The following is a 15,279-nucleotide window of genomic DNA, read 5'->3' as shown; positions in this document are numbered from 1 at the left end:
CGTTCCTGCGGGGCGGCCGAGGAGGAGCTGCGCGGGACGCGGGCGGCGATGGAGCGGCTGCACCGCACCGCGGCCGCCGCGCTCGACTTCTACTGCGAGGAGGCGGCGCCGGGGCGGGCTGCAGGAGCTGTGCGCCGTGCTGCACGGCTTCGCGGGGCGCTTCCTCGGCGCCGTGCAGGTACCGGCCCGCCCCGCCCGCCCCGCGCCCGCGCCCCCCCGGCCCCCGCCGCGCCCTGACGCCGCCGCGCCCCCGCAGGAGAACCGGGCGCGGGAGCAGGCGCGGCGGCGGCGGCAGCAGCTGGAGCTCCAGCGGCAGAAGCGCCGCTCCGTCGCCTCCTGCTCGGCGCGGGACGCGGAGCCGGGCGGCCCCCGCCCTGCTCCCCGCCCTGCCGCCGCCCTTCGCCGGCCCCCCGGCCCTGCAGCGGCGCCACACGGCCCCCGCGCTGCCCGCGCTGCCCGAGCCGCCCGAGCCGCGGGGGGGCCCCGAGCCCCCGGCAGCCCGAGCCGCCCGCCCAGCCCCCGCGCCCCTCTTCGGCCTGGCCGGGCTCTTCCAGCGGAAGGGGCCCGGCGCCCCCGGCCCGGCCCGCGCTCCCCCTCCGAGGGCTCGGCGCTGCTCGGCTTCCTGCGGCGCCTGGCGGCCGGGGGGCGCGCGGGGCCCCCCCCAGCTGAGGGCCTGGCGGGAGCCGAGGGCTGCCGGCGTCTGCCCCGAGCCGACCGGGTTTTATCCTTCCCCGTGCGCGCGTCTGTTCTCCGAGTGCCAATAAACGTTGTGGGACCACCCCCCCCCGCTCTCCCCCAGCCCCATCGCCCGCTGCCGGCGCCCCCCCCGGCCGCTGTCACAGCGGCGCAGCCCCGCGGGCTTTCCCGCGCGCCCGGCAGCGCCCCCCCGGCCCAGCTGCGCCTCCCCGCTCACTGCGCCCTTTGTTGTGCCCCGGCCGTGCCAGGCCGTGCGGGGCAGCTGGGGGCGCCCCCCCCGCCCCGCCCCAGCCGCTGCCGTCTGCCCCCTCCCGCCCCCCCGCTGCTGCCCCGGCTGCGGGGGGGGAGGGAAGGGCACGCGGGGACCCCCAGCAGCGCTCGGAGGTGGCCGGAGGGAAAGGGTGCAGGGGCCGGGCGGGGGCCGGAGGCAGCTGGAGCCTGGGCAGGGTACCAGTGCGGGGGGCTTGGAGACCTCGGGAGGGCTTTGCTCCAACGCCTGCAGGGGCAGCTGTGGGGTCAGACCAGGCTGCTCATGGCTTTATCCAGCAGCGTCTTGAAAACCTGCGCAGATGGAGGCTGCACAGCCTCGCTGGGCAACCTGCTCCACTCCCGGACAGTCCTCGTGGGGAAAGCCTTTCCCAAGATCCAGCCCAAAACTTGCTTTTCTGCCTCTGTCTGCGGGCTCTCCAGCCTGCACCACGCTGCAGAGCCTGGCTCTGACTCAGTAACCTCCTTGTCGGAGCCATCAGGTTGCTGCTGTGTTGGAAGCTTCTCTCCTAAAGGCTGAGCAAGCCTCAGTCTCTCCTCAGCTCCCTCCTTGCAGGGCAAGTGCTCACAGCATCACAGAATGACAGAATGGTTGAGGTTGGCAGGGACCTCTGAACGTCATCTGCCCCAACCCCTGCTCGAGCAGAGCCGCCTAGAGCAGGCTGCCCAGGACCATTTCAAGGTGGCTTGTGAAGATCTCCAAGGCAGGAGACCCCACAGGCCAGGGCTCCATCGCCTCCTCAGTAGAGAAGTGCTTCCTGATGTTTAGAGCAGGTTCAGCTCATGACCATCCCCATGCCTTCCCCCCTGAACTTGGGGCAGTTTGTTGAGGGTCTTTCATGGCTGTGGGCCCAAAACTCACAGCAGTGTCCAGATGTGGTTTAAACAGGTGCCAATGTGGAGAGGGGGCTGATCCCCCCTGGCATCTCTGTGCCCCTGTTGCCCACAGGCTGGGTGCTGCCAGGCTCTCCTTGCTCGCCAGGGTGTCCTGCGGCTCCTTGTCCTGCCTGCTGCCACGAAGACCCCCCAGGACATTTTCCCCAGGGCTGTTTTTTCCCAGCTGGGCAGTCCTGGCGGTGCTGTGACAGGGCTGTGTCCTCCTGAAAGCAGGACTGGCACTCGTCCCTACGAACATCACGCCGTTCCTGTCGGCCCCCTTCTTCCCACCTGCCCAAGGCCCTCGGGGTGGAGTCTTTGCCCTGGTGACAGTTTCCCCAGCTGGTGCACCCTGGAGCAGTTTCCCCACGCCCCTGGTGTCACCCATAACCTTCACGAGTGGGCGCTCTGCCTGCACTGGGCCATGCTGAAGACGTTCGGCTAGTAGAGGGCCCAGGGCACCAGTCGATGGCGTTGCCGCATGGGGCAGCATGGGTGGTGGGGACAACGGCAGAGGCGGCGGTTGCGGTGTGGCAGTGGCGGGTGCTGTGCTGGTGGCACGGGTGGGAATGCCGCCCAGCCGGTTCCTCTGCGGAGGCCTGGGCAGCCCCAGGCCAGGGCCGTGTCGCAAAGGCGTTGGTGGGGATCGGCCCCAACAGCACCCATGGGACTGGGGCAGCAGCCCACGCGTTGAACCACCCCGCGCCTGCCTGCTCCTCGCTATCAGCTGGCACCTGCAGCGCCAGGTCCCAGGGCTGGGGACTCTCCCGTCCCCACAGGCGAGGACCTGGCCGTGCCTGCCTGGCTCCGCCGCACGAGGTGAGCGGGAGCAGCGTGGAGGCTCTGGGGGGCGGTGGCAGCAGGGGGGGGCAGCAGTGTCACCCCGGTGCTCCCGGCACTGCCGCGCTCTGCGGGGGGCCGGGGCAGGAGGGCAGCGGGGGGCAGGCGGGGCACTGCGCCCCACACCACTGCCCGGCTGCGCCCCACGCGCGGCCAGCAGCAGGCTCCGGCACCAGGGCGCGGGGCGCGCACCCCCTCTTTGGCGGCAGCCCCCCGCTCGGGATGCTCTCGGGGCGGGGATGCGGTTGCCGTGGCGACAGCCGGTACCCCGGGATGCGGGGGGGGGCGCGCCCGGAGCCCCCCCACTGCAGAGCCACAGCCCGGGCGCGACCATTGGCGGGCGGGGGAGGCGGGGGGGGCGTTCCCGCGGGTTCTCCCCACGGCAGCGCGCGGGGAACCACCCGGGGACCCCCCGGGCCGGGCAGCGGGACGTGGGCGCTCTGGGGCGCGCTGCCGCCCCCGCGGGGTCCGCGAGGGGGGTGCCCGCGCGCCGCCGTGCCAGAAGCCGGCGCCGGGCGCCCCCCCCGCAGTGGTGCGGGCCGCTCTGGCAGATGCGGCCTGCGGACCGTGCCCAGCCCTGGCGCAGTCCCTGCCCGCGCCGGGCCCGAGCCGAGCCGAGCGCAGAGCCGCGGCGATGCGCCCTGCCGCCCGCCGGCTCCGGCTGCCCGCGGCGGGGGCTGAGCCGAGGCGAGCCGAGCCGGGCTTGAAGGTGACAGCGGCGGCCAAGGGCGGGGCGGGGGGGCAAAGCGGCTGGCACGGGTTGGGGCCGGGACAGCGCTGGCACGGGTGGGGATGGGGGGCGGCCTGCGCGGGGATGCGGGGCGGCGCCGGCCCGCGTGTGGGGGGGCGAGCGCGGCGGAGGTGCGGAGAGGCCCGGGCCGGCGCGGGGGTGGGGAGGCGGGGGGGGTAGCGCCAGGGCCAGGCCCGCGCCGTCCCGGTGCCGGTGCCCCCCGTGCCCCCCCCGGGCGGGGCGGGCGGGCGGTGACGTCGCGGTGCCGGGCCCGCACAATGGCCGTCGGGGCGGGGCCGCGCCGGGGCCTGCAGCCGTGGGGCCGCCGCAGCGCCGTGAGCGGGGACGGGGCGGGGGGGGTCGGGCGGCGCCGTGGGGCGGGGGCGCGTGGGGGGCCCCACGGGGCGCGGGGAGCGCGGGGCCGCGGGGCGGGGGGGGAGCCTCGTCGTGGGGCGGGGGCGGCGCAGCGGGTGCGTGCCTGGCCCCCCTGCGTGGGGTCGGGCACCCGTGGGGCGGGCGGGGGGGCGGCGCTGTCCTTGGGGGGCGAAGGCGCCGGGCGTGGGCCCGGGCCCCGGTCCGGGAGCGGCTGGGAGGGGGCGGGCCGCAGGGCTCCGTGGGGCGGGGGGTGGGTGTCCTGCGTGGGGGGCAGCATTCCGCGGGGGGGGGTGTGCTTGCTGCCGGCCCCCGGCACCGCACTGTGGGTCTTGGCCGTGGGGCGCTGCGCCTGGGGTGGGAGTGGGGGGGCCAGCGGCCCTGCTCGCCCTTGCCTGCCCATGGCGCATGGGGCGAGGGCTGCGGCTGCCCCGAGCCCTGCGGGGTGAGTGCATGCTGCGTGCCCAGCCCACGGGGCCGGTGTGGGGCTGGGGGTGACGTGGGGCTGCTGACCCCTGACCACCCCCGCCTCCAGGCCGAGCACCGTGGGGCCGCGGGAACGCTGCCATGGCGAAGCGGGAGGCCAGCGCCAGCCCGGTGGTGCGGCAGATTGACAAACAGTTCCTGGTGTGCAGCATCTGCCTCGACCGCTACCGCAACCCCAAGGTGCTGCCTGCCTGCACACCTTCTGCGAGAGGTGAGGCCTGCCCCACGGTGCCCGTCCACACCCCACCGCGGGGTTGGCACTCCCCACTGCAGTCGTGCGGTGTCCACGCTGTGCCCCACTGCACCCACATGGTGCTGTGCCGCATGCCGTGGTGTCCCTGCTGCACCCCCGTTGTGCCCCACTGCATCGCTGCTGCGTCTTGGTGCAGCCCTACTGCATCCCGCTGTGCCCTGCTGACCCCGAACCGCACCCCTGCTGCATCCGCACTGCACCCCACCTTATCCCCATTGTGCGCTGCTGCATCCCCGCTGCACCTTGTTGCACACTCATTTCACCCACACTGCATCCCCACTGCATCCCCTCTGTCCTGCTGCCCCCAAACCTCACCCCACAGCATCCCTGTTGTGCCCCACTGCATCCCTGCTGCGCCTCGCTGCACGTCTCTCACAGCATGCCCACTGCTACCCGCTGTGCCCTGATGCTTCCCCCTGCACCACGCTGCATTACCCACAGCACTCACCGTGTGCTGTGCTGCATCTTCTGAAACACTTTCCCTCCCAAACCTCCTGCCAGAGCTGAACCAGGGTCCCACTGCACCCCCAGTGCCTGCACTGGATGTCCAGACCCCTGATGGGCCCCCTGCATCCCAATGCTCCCCACTGCAGCACCCCCGCCTACTGCCAGGGCCCCACTGCATCCCCGCTGTGTCCCCACTGCATCCAGCTGTGTCCCTGCTTGTGTCCCCCGCTGCACCCCGAGCCCCACTGCACCCCCTTGCCGTACCCCATACAGCTGTACTGGCCGCTTCCCTCACTGCACCTCCTGCAGGTTGGCTGGGTCACTGCGCCCCGTAGCGTTCATGCTGCATACCTGCAGCGCCCTCGCTGCACCCGTGCTGTGCCCAACTGCATCCCCCCAGCATCCCCTCCCGCAGCTCCTGCAGGAGCTGAGCTGGGGCTGCTCTGTCCCGCTGCATCCCTGCTGAGCCCACGCTGCGCCTCGCTGCATCCCTGCTGCCACCCAGCTGCACTGCACTACGTTCCCACTGCCCCACTGCCCCCTGCCACATCCATTCTGCCTTCAGGCTGCATCCCCACCATGTCCCCATGGCCCGCACTGTGCCCCGCTGCATTGCACACTGCACCCCTGCAGTGCACTGCTGCCTCCAGGCTGTGCAGCACCACACGCCCCTGCCCCCTCACTGCTCTGCACTGCAGCACCCCATGCACTGCCCCAGGCCACTCCATGCTCCCAGTATGCCTGCCCCCCATCTGCCAGAGGGGAGCAGAGCCCCACTGTGCCCCCTGCATGTCTCGACTGCAAGATGGGGTGAAAGCCCCCCCACCCGGGGTGGGGGCCACACTGCCCCCACAGCCCTCACCCCGTGGGCAGTGGGGTTGTTTCTGCCCCACAGTGCAGGGTCTGGCTGGTTGGGGCTGCGGCATGGCCGGGGACTCTGTACTGATGTCTACTCTCTCTGTGCCCCCCAGGCCCCTGGCAGCACCTGGCGCTTCCCTGTCCCTACCCGCATGGTCCTGTCCCATCCTGTCTGTGTCTATCTGTGGGTCCAGTCCCATGTCGGGGCCCAGTGGCCAGCTCTCCATTGGCACTGCAGCGCTGTGCCCCCTCACCCCCGGTTGTCCTGCTGTCTGTCTGATACCCCAGCCCTCTTCCATGCTCCTTCCCCATGCACCCTGATGCACTGTGGCATAGCCCTATCCATCCTTCTGCCCCATGTCTTTCTGTTCCCCAGCCTCTTCTCTGCTCCTGTCCTGTGCACCCTGAGGCACTGCGATGGAGCTCCCCATCTGCCTGTCCCGCTGTCTGTCTGACCTTCCAGTCCCTTCCTCTGTTCCTGCCTTATGCTCCCATGCATGCTGGCACAGCCCCCATCCGTCTGTCCCCAGCCCCATCCCTGGCTCCTGCCCTGTGTGCCTCTGTGCACTGTGGCACAGCCCCATGTCTGTCCGCCTGTCCCCCCGGCCCCTGTCTGTCTGCCCAGCCCATCCTGCTGCCCCGCACACTGCCCTGCGCCCACATGGCGGTGGCCCTGACCCTCTCGTTGTCCCGTTCTGCCCAGGTGTCTCCAGAACTATATCCCGCCCCAGAGCCTGACCCTCTCCTGCCCCGTCTGCCGCCCAGACCTTCCATCCTGCCGAGCGGGGCGTCGCGGCCCTGCAGAACAACTTCTTCATCACCAACCTGATGGAGGGTGCCTGCAGCGTGACCCTGACAGCCGTGGCCCCCACCCTTGGCCAGGGGCTGGACCCCCGTCAGCGCCGTCCCGCCAGCCCCTCTCCTGCCCCAACCACGAGGGCAAGGTGGGTCGCGGGAGGGGGGGGCAGGGGGTACCGGTGAGGGGGGGCCCTGAGTGCCGGTGCCGCAGGTGATGGAGTTTTACTGCGAGTCCTGCGAGACAAGCCATGTGTCATGAGTGCACGGAAGGGGAGCACCGGGAGCATGTCACAGTGCCACTACGCGACGTGGTGGAGCAGCACAAGGCGGCCCTGCAGCAGCAGCTGGAGGCCATCAGGGAAGGTTAGGGTGGATACTGTGGGGGGGGCACGGTGGGGGAGTGGGGGCCCCGGGGTCCCCGGCCGCGTACCTGTGCCCAGCCCCGGCTCTGCAGGCTCCCGCAGCTGGCAGCCGCCATTGGGCTGGTGTCAGAAATAAGCCAGCAGCTGGTGGAGCGCAAGAACGAGGCCGTGTCCGAGATTGGCAGCACCTTCGAGGAGCTGGAGAAGGCTCTGCAGCAGCGTAAGGGCTTGCTGGTGCGGGACCTGGAGGCCATCTGCGGGGCCAAGCAGAAGGTAGCGCTGCCCGCCCCTGCCATGCTCCCCTGAGCCGCCACTGTCACGGCACAGCACCTGCAGGGACGTGGCTGCCGGTGACCCTGCCGTGTCCCCAGGTGCTGCAGGCACAGCTGGACGCGCTGCGCCAGGGCCAGGAGAACATCCTCAAGCAGCTGCGCCTTCACTGAGCAGGCGCTGCACCACGGCACGGCGCCCGAGGTGCTGCGGTGAAGAAACAGTAGATGCGAGCGGCTGAGCGAGCTGGCCAGCCAAGAGTTCCCTGAGCACCAGCACGAGAACGACCAGCTTGACTATGTGGTGGAGACCGACGGCGTCCGCAAGTCCATCCTCAACCTGGGCGTGCTCATCACCACCAGCGCCACGGCGCACAAGACGGTGGCCACCGGCGAGGGGCTGCGGCACGCGGTGGTGGGACAGCCCGCCTCGCTCAGCGTCACCACCAAGGACAAGGACGGGGAGCTGGTGCGCAGCGGCAGCGCCAGCCTGCGCTTCCAGGTGACGGGGCCGGACGGCAGCGTGGCTGAGAGCGAGGTGCTGGACAACAAGAACGGCACCTACGAGCTGCTGTACACGCCGCGTGCCGAGGGCGACTTCCCTGCTCTCCATCCTGCCTCTACGGGCAGCCCATCCGTGGCAGCCCCTTCCGCGTCCGCGCTGTCAGGCCTGCGACGTGCCCCCCTCCCCAGACGACGTCAAGCGCCGCGTGAAGTCGCCCAGCAGCGGGCACATCCGGCAGAAGCCGTTCCGGCGCCCCTCCAGCATGTACAGCAGCGGCAAGAAGAAGGAGAACCCCATCGAGGACGAGCTCATCTTCCGTGTCGGTGAGCGACGGTGGCGGAGGGGCTGCGGGAGGCGCGGGGGGCGCCGCTGACAGCTGCGTGTCCCTGCCACAGGGAGCCGCGGCCGGGAGAAGGGCGAGTTCACCAACCTGCAGGGCATCTCCACCTCCAGTGCCGGCCGCATCGTGGTGGCCGACAGCAATAACCAGTGCGTGCAGGTAGGAGCTGATGGCGCGCCGCGGGCCCCTGGCCCCCGCCCTGGCTGAGCCCCCCCCTTCTCCCAGGTGTTCTCCAACGAGGGGCAGTTCCGGCTGCGCTTCGGCGTGCGAGGCCGCTCCCCGGGCCAGCTGCAGCGCCCCACCGGCGTCACCGTGGACATGAACGGGGACATAATCATCGCTGACTATGACAACCGCTGGGTCAGCATCTTCTCCCCCGAGGGCAAGTTCAAGGTGAGGGGGGGGCCCGGGCAGGGGGCGCGGCTCGGGACCCCCCTGATGTCTCTGATGCCGCAGACGAAGATCGGGGCCGGGCGGCTGATGGGCCCCAAGGGCGTTGCTGTGGACCGCAACGGGCACATCATCGTGGTGGACAACAAGGCCTGCTGCGTCTTCATCTTCCAGTCCAACGGCAAACTGGTCACCAAGTTTGGGAGCCGCGGCACGGCCGAGCGGCAGTTTGCAGGTACACTCGATGGTAATACACCGATGGGCAAGTTCCCTCTTCCTTACTGCATGCCTTTGGCTGCCCGCTGGCTCGGGGCCGGGCTGGGTGAGTACTGCATGCCTTCCCTGTGCCGGCGGGAGCCGACCCAGCGGCACCACGGCACCTGGGGCTGGGGCTGGGACTGGTGTGGGCTCTGGGCTCGGGTGGTGAGGCTGGTGCTGGGCCCGGGTTCTAGGTTCCAGTGCTGGGTCTTCTTCTGGGTCTTGACGCTGGTGGGGGGGCTGGGCTCCAGGTTCCAGTTCTGGGTCCTGGGTTCTGGATGTGGTGCGGGTTCTAGGCCTTGGTTCTAGGTCCTCGTTTGGGGTTCTGTTTCTGATGCTGGGGCTGGGCTTGGGTTCTAGGTTCCGGTTCTGGGTCCTGGATCTGGGCTCTGGCTCTGGGTCCTGGCCATGGTCCCTGGTTCTGCCCCGGCAGTCGGGGCACTGGGTCCCCCTCAGGTCTGGGCTCCCTTGGGACCCTCTCTAGCCACCCCGGGGCCAAGCACTGCCTGCACTAACGCCCTTGCAATGGCCTCATGGCTGCCTGTACACACTAACCCCACTAATCTGTGCTGGTGCTGGTGCTGGCACAGCACCCGGGCATCCCCATTCCCATGGGCAGGACCCCTGTGCTGGCGCCCGGTGTCCCCATCCCCACCTGGGCTCAGCGCTGCTCCCCCAGGGCCCCACTTCGTGGGGTCAACAACAAGAACGAGATCGTGGTGACAGACTTCCACAACCACTCCGTGAAGGTGAGCCCGGCTGCGGCAGGCAGTGCCAGCGGCGCCCCAGCGCTGTGCCCGTCCCACTGTGCCACTGGCCCCATGCCAGCAGCCACTGACACCCTCGTCCCCAGGTGTACAACGCGGACGGTGAGTTCCTCTTCAAGTTTGGGTCGCACGGGAGGGAACGGGCAGTTCAACGCCCCCACGGGCGTGGCTGTCGACGCCAATGGCAACATCATCGTGGCCGACTGGGGCAACAGCCGCATCCAGGTGGGAGTGCGGCCCCAGCGCGGGGTCCTGCCTGTGGGGGGCTGGGGCAGCCCCATCCCTGTGCCCACAGCCCATTGCCAGCAGGGGGTCCTGGGCAGAGAGCAGGGTTTGTGGCCCTGAACAGTGACTTAACAAAGGGCAGATCGGGGAGCAGAGCAGGGACAGGGTGTGCACCCACACGGGGGGGGTCACTGGGGCGGTGACAAGCTCTGTACATCCATGGGGACTGCTGGGACATCTGGGGCATGAATGGGTGAGTGTGCCCATGACGGATATAAGGGCTTGGAAGGGTGTGTGCCCACGGGGACCATTGGGGTGGGGGTAGGGACCTCGTGCCCATGGGAAGCCGCAGGACAGAGATGGATCCTGCCCATGGGGGCCCTCATGGTGGGGATGGGCCCTGGGGCTGCTGGGCAGGCTTGGACAGCCAGGGCAGGGCCATCCCCGGGTCCGTGGGACCACAGGGGCAGGGATGGGTGCACGGGAGGGCACAGGGCCGGGATCACAGCATGCTCTGGCACCGCCCTGCAGGTCTTTGACAGCTCAGGCTCCTTCCTCTCCTACATCAACACGGCGGCCGACCCCTGTACGGGCCGCAGGGGCTGGCGCTCACCTCGGACGGACACGTGGTGGTGGCTGACTCGGGCAACCACTGCTTCAAGGCCTATCGCTACCTGCAGTAGGGGCGGCGGGGACCCGGGGGGCAATGGTGCCCACCCCACGCGGGAGCCCCCGCCGCCCGCACTGCCCCTCTTGTGCACTTTATCCCCACGCCAGGGCAGCCGGGCCCAGAGCAGGGCAAGGATGGGCATGGCTGGCGTGGGGCGGGGGTGGCCGTGTTCTCCCCACGGCAGCGCCCGCGGGGCTCCCTGAGGTGCACGGGGCGAGGGGGCCGTGGGGCGGGCATGGGGCGGCCTTGCAGCCCCCTGCAGCCCCCTGCTGCCGCCGCACGCCCGGCCGCGCTCGCACGCTCTGTATGTACAAAATAAAGTATTCTGAGGGTACCGTCGCTCCCGGAACGTGTCACCGGCTGCGGCCCCCCCACGCCGCGGGGCTCGGGGCTGGCATCCCACAGGACGGGACGGGACGGGGAGCTCTGCCGGGATGGGTGCGCCCCGGGGACCCCGGGACTGGGGGGGGTGGCAGTACCGGGGGTGCCCCGGGAGCCGCGGGGTCCGTGCCCCCCACCCATCCCCCGCCCCCTTGCCCCCCCGCCGCGCCCCGGGCTGCCCGGCACAGGTCGGGCTGACGGCTCCTGCCCGCGGGGCCGTGCCAGAGCAAACAGAGCCGGGCCAGGCGCTTCCCAGCACGGGGGCAGCTGATGGGAAGGGGCTGGGACGGCGCCAGTGCCGCGCACCTGCGGGGGGGCCTTGCCCGGCCCTGCCCAGCCCGCTCGGCCCCGAGCGGGGGCTGCCCCGGTCCCCACCGCGCCGCGCCCCCCGTGTGCCCCCCCGCCGGGCTGCGGTTTTCTTTCCCCCTTTTTCCTCCCCTTCCCCCCTCGACCCGGTGCGCCTGCCCCGGCCCCTCCGGCCGAAGGTTGCGCGGGGCGGTCCGGGTTGAGCAATGGGGCAGGGAGGTTGTGCAAGGCCCCCCCTATATAGGGCCGGCGGCGGCGGCGGCGGCCGCGCACACCATGGGGGTCCCCGCCGCTGCCCTCTGCCTGGCCGCCGCCCTGGCCCTGGGGTGCGCCCGACCCCTGTGAGTGAGGGGCGGGCGGGGGCTGCGCGGGGCAGGGCTGTGGGGACGGGGATTGTGCGGGGCAGGGGGCTACAGGGCAGCGCGGGGCGCGAATGTGGCCGTTTGGGAGGGGTGCGCGGCCGCCCCCGTCCCCAGGACCCACCTGCCTGTCCCCAGGACCCACCGCAAACCCGATGCGTCTGGAGGAGGGCACCCCCTGGGGCCGAGTCCCCCGGCAACGACAACCGGTGAGAGCCGTGGGGAGGGAGGGGGTAGAGGTGCCATGGGGTCACACAGGTACGGGGGGTGCGGGAGGGTCCAGGCACACGGTGCCATGGGGCACGCTAGGTGCTCTGGGGCAGCAGGCAGGACCCGGGGGTCAGTCCCAGGGTCCGTGCCAACCATCTGCCCCCCTGCCCCCCAGCCCTGGCCCAGCTCTGTGGGGATGAGGGTGGCTTTGACGCCGCAGCACTGACCGAGAACGGCACCATGCTCTTCTTCAGAGGTGGGGCTGGGGCACCTGGGTCGGGGTCAGGGGATGGGAGGAAAACGTGGTCTGGGGAGGATGGGGCTGGCAGCGGGAGTGTGGTAATGGGCTGTGGGGAAGTGGAATTTGGGGAGGTGGAGGAATAGGAGGGGTGTGGGTGCTGGGGGGAGTGGGTCTGGCACTGGGAGGTTGGAGGTCTGGGGAGGAAGGTGGGGGGAGTGTCCAGGAAACGGGGGGGGCTGGAGTCCATAGGGGCAGATCATGGTGGGGACCAGAGGATACAGGGCATGTGATAAATGAGGGTGGAGGTGGGGCCCTGGGAGAAAATGGGGGGGGGGTGCTCCCATGCCAAGGCTGGGCTAGGAGCAGGGCTTTGGGGTGGTGCGGGGGGGCAGCGCCAGGGCCCATGCCGCCTGCTGTGGGGCAAGCACAGTGCCTCTGCCCAGGCAAGGAGGTCTGGGAGACCTCGCCGCGAGGACCCCGCCCCACGGCCACCCCCTGGCTGTGTCCTGGCTGGAGCTGGAGGGCCCCGTGGACGCGGCGCTGCGCATCCACCACCGGCAGCACCCTGAGGAGCACCAGAACCTCTACCTCTTCCAGGCACGGCTGCGGGCTGGTCATCCCGGGCTGGGGGGGCCTGGGCTGGGGGCCTCCCGGTGTCCTGCTCCCTGGGGTCAGGGGGATTGACCCTGTGTTGATCACTGCCCTTGGGTTGGCCCGTGGGTGGGTGGTGCTGGCAGGGACAGTCCTGGGGTCCCATCCCACAGTTTGGGTGCTGGGGGTCTTGTCTGTGACCAGCCCTGTGGGGCTGGCTGGGGCATGGATGAGACCCGTGGATCTCAGGCTGTGGGGCACGTTGCAGGGCGAGCAGGTCTGGGCCTATGCTGGGGGCCAGCTGCGCCCTGGCTTCCCCCGCGCATTGGGACGAGTTCCCAGGGGTCCCCGGGGGCCTGGACGCTGCTGTGGAGTGTCATCCCGAGGAGTGTGGCGGGGACCATCCTCTTCTTCAAGGGTGAGCATGGCCCAGGTGGGAGGGTGGTGGCGGGGGCACCGTGGGGCGTGGAGGGGCTGGAAGTGGCTCAGGTGCTGCGCGCTGTGCCGAGCTGTACGAGCCGTGCCGTTCCCCTGCGCAGGGGACAAGGTGTTTCTCTTTTGACCTGGCGTTGCGGGTGACGAAGCAGCACACGTGGCCATGGCTCGGGCCCTGTGACGCGGCGCTGCGCTGGCTGGAGCGCTACTACTGTCTGCAGGGGACCAGCTTCCAGCGCTTCGACCCCCTCACTGGCGAGGTGCCCCCCGGGTACCCCCGTGACCTACGCGACTACTTCATACCCTGCCCAGGCCGAGGTGAGGGCCCCTCCTGGACAGTCCCAGGGTCCCACGTCCTGGGAACCCCTGCTCTGGGCACTATCCCATGGTCCCATGCTGATGACCTGCACTCTGGGGACTCACCCTGGGGACCTGCACCCTTATGACCTACCCTTGCGATGTGCACTCTGGGGACCCCTCCCCCCTGCAGGGCCCTGACCCTGGGTGCCAGGGCTCCAGGACTATGGTGGCCAAGGGACCCTGAGGTCCCCACCCTGCAGCAGGGTCCCTGCTGGCTGTCCTGGCCCCCCCCCCCATCCCATCCCTTTCCCTGTTCCTGCTGCCACTGCTGCCACTGCCCTACAGGCCACGGTCACGGGAACGCCTCGTGGGGGGATGCCGGTGACCGCTGCAGCGGGTTGCCTTTCCAAGCCGTCATCTCCGATGACACCGGCCGCATCTACGCCTTCCGCGGTGAGGGGTGCTGACGGGCCATGGGGTCGGCAGTGCCTGCGGCAATGCGGGGGGCTGCAGGGCCATGCTGTGGGGTGGAGGGCTGTGCTCCTGGTTGCTCTATGGGGCCATGGGTTGTGGGCTTGGCTGTGGGATTGGGCGTTGTGGGCTGTAGGATATAGGTTTGTGGTCCTGGCTGCACCATGGGGCTGTGGGGCAAAGGGAAGGGGGCTGTGGGGCAGGGCCGTGGCTGATGCATCCTGCAGGAGGACTGTTGTTCCGGCTGGACTCGTGGCGGGACGGGTGGCACGCCTGGCCCCAGGGACACAGCTGGCCAGGGCTGCAGGGCGAGGTGGATGCTGCCTTCGCCTGGGATGGAGCACGTACCTGATTCAGGTGGGACACCCCCGCGGCACAGGCTGCTCAGGACATCACCCCTGGCATGGGGGCTGCTGAGGGGACGTTGCTGCTGGCACCAGGGCAGGGGGAGGCAGTGGCACGGTGCCACCCACGACTACTTCTCTCCCCCAGCCCCCAGCCAGCACCTCCAGCCACTCCTGAGCTGCCTCCAGCCGGGGGCCTCCATAAGGCCCTCCCCATCCCTGATGTCCCTGCCCACCCCATCCCTGTCCCATGCCCCATCCCTGTCCCCATGGACATTCATGACCATTCACGTGCCCATCCATCACCTTCACCACTCTCCGCAGGGCTCCCAGGTCTCCATCTACCTCTCGGGCCAGGGCCACCGGCAGGTGGAGGGGTACCCAAAGGCTCTGCAGGATGAGCTGGGCGTCCCTGTTGCAGACGCTGCCTTCACCTGCCCCAGCTCCGCAGAGCTCTACATCATCGCAGGTGGGCAGTGGGTGTGCCGGCACCATGCTGGGGCCAAGAGTGGGTGCAGGGCAGCACCGGGTCCCCGGGCTTGGCCCTACAGCACCGGTTGACGGCAGCTGTGCCGACAGGGGACCGCATGCGGCGTGTGGACCTGACACAGATGCCGCGACATGCGGGCGAGCTGCTGCAACTGCCCCACGATGGTGTGGATGGCGCCATGTGTACTGCCGATGGCGTCTTCCTCTTCCGCGGGACAGCTACTACCAGTACCGCAGCGTTGACGAACTACTGGGGGCGCGCCTGCCTGCCCCCCCCAAAAGCATTGCTGTCGACCTCTTCCGCTGCCCGCAGTGACCGCAGCCCCTCCTGCTTCCCGAGCATGCAATAAAAGCCAGGGAGCCCCCGAGACCCTGCTCTGATCTGTCCAGGGCTGTTGCGATGGGGAAGGAGTGTGGGGGGGTCAGCACAACTGTGATGTGTCCTTGCCTCCATCCCATTGCCAGTTGAATCCCTATCCCTCTGTGGATACCCTGTGGGTTACCACATAGGTCTGGGGGCTACTCCCCACAGGCTGGGGCATGGCGGCAAGCACCCCCAGGGGAAGTGGGGCCTCCAGTAGGGTGCCCTGGGCGGGCCGCAGGGGAGTCCCAGCGGATGTCGGGGGGCAGCCCGTGGCTGTGTCAGGCCTTGCCATGCCACACTGCTCTGTGCTGTGCTGCACCACCCAGTGTGTGCTGCGCTGTGCTGACTGATGTCAGGCTGTGCTCGCCCTGCCCTGCTG

The 15,279-nt window shown here is 70.3% G+C and overlaps 2 protein-coding genes across 2 annotated transcripts; both read left to right on the top strand.

Moving 5' to 3' along the window:
- Positions 1 to 10,743, top strand: TRIM3 (tripartite motif containing 3). The gene is given in 22 exon segments (XM_040544680.1): positions 1 to 178; positions 4,317 to 4,451; positions 4,454 to 4,478; positions 6,529 to 6,586; positions 6,588 to 6,659; positions 6,662 to 6,769; positions 6,835 to 6,867; positions 6,869 to 6,983; positions 7,074 to 7,258; positions 7,357 to 7,407; positions 7,409 to 7,861; positions 7,864 to 7,921; positions 7,924 to 8,082; positions 8,155 to 8,258; positions 8,325 to 8,492; positions 8,556 to 8,736; positions 9,427 to 9,435; positions 9,438 to 9,496; positions 9,601 to 9,647; positions 9,649 to 9,739; positions 10,271 to 10,322; positions 10,325 to 10,743. Coding segments are annotated over 22 exon segments (2,391 nt in total). The 5' UTR covers positions 1 to 48; the 3' UTR covers positions 10,423 to 10,743.
- A 468-nt stretch (positions 10,744 to 11,211) lies between these two features.
- Positions 11,212 to 15,279, top strand: HPX (hemopexin). Its single transcript, XM_040544681.1, is given in 15 exon segments — positions 11,212 to 11,437; positions 11,594 to 11,664; positions 11,841 to 11,926; positions 12,355 to 12,382; positions 12,385 to 12,503; positions 12,766 to 12,824; positions 12,826 to 12,894; positions 12,896 to 12,938; positions 13,037 to 13,250; positions 13,578 to 13,685; positions 13,931 to 14,038; positions 14,041 to 14,060; positions 14,372 to 14,516; positions 14,627 to 14,746; positions 14,749 to 15,279. Coding segments are annotated over 15 exon segments (1,359 nt in total). The 5' UTR covers positions 11,212 to 11,372; the 3' UTR covers positions 14,853 to 15,279.

Source organism: Cygnus olor, chromosome 1 (assembly GCF_009769625.2).
Source record: "Cygnus olor isolate bCygOlo1 chromosome 1, bCygOlo1.pri.v2, whole genome shotgun sequence".
Taxonomy (NCBI): domain Eukaryota; kingdom Metazoa; phylum Chordata; class Aves; order Anseriformes; family Anatidae; genus Cygnus; species Cygnus olor.
Note: the sequence above shows the minus strand (reverse complement) of the source record. Positions and strands in the feature narration are given on the sequence as shown.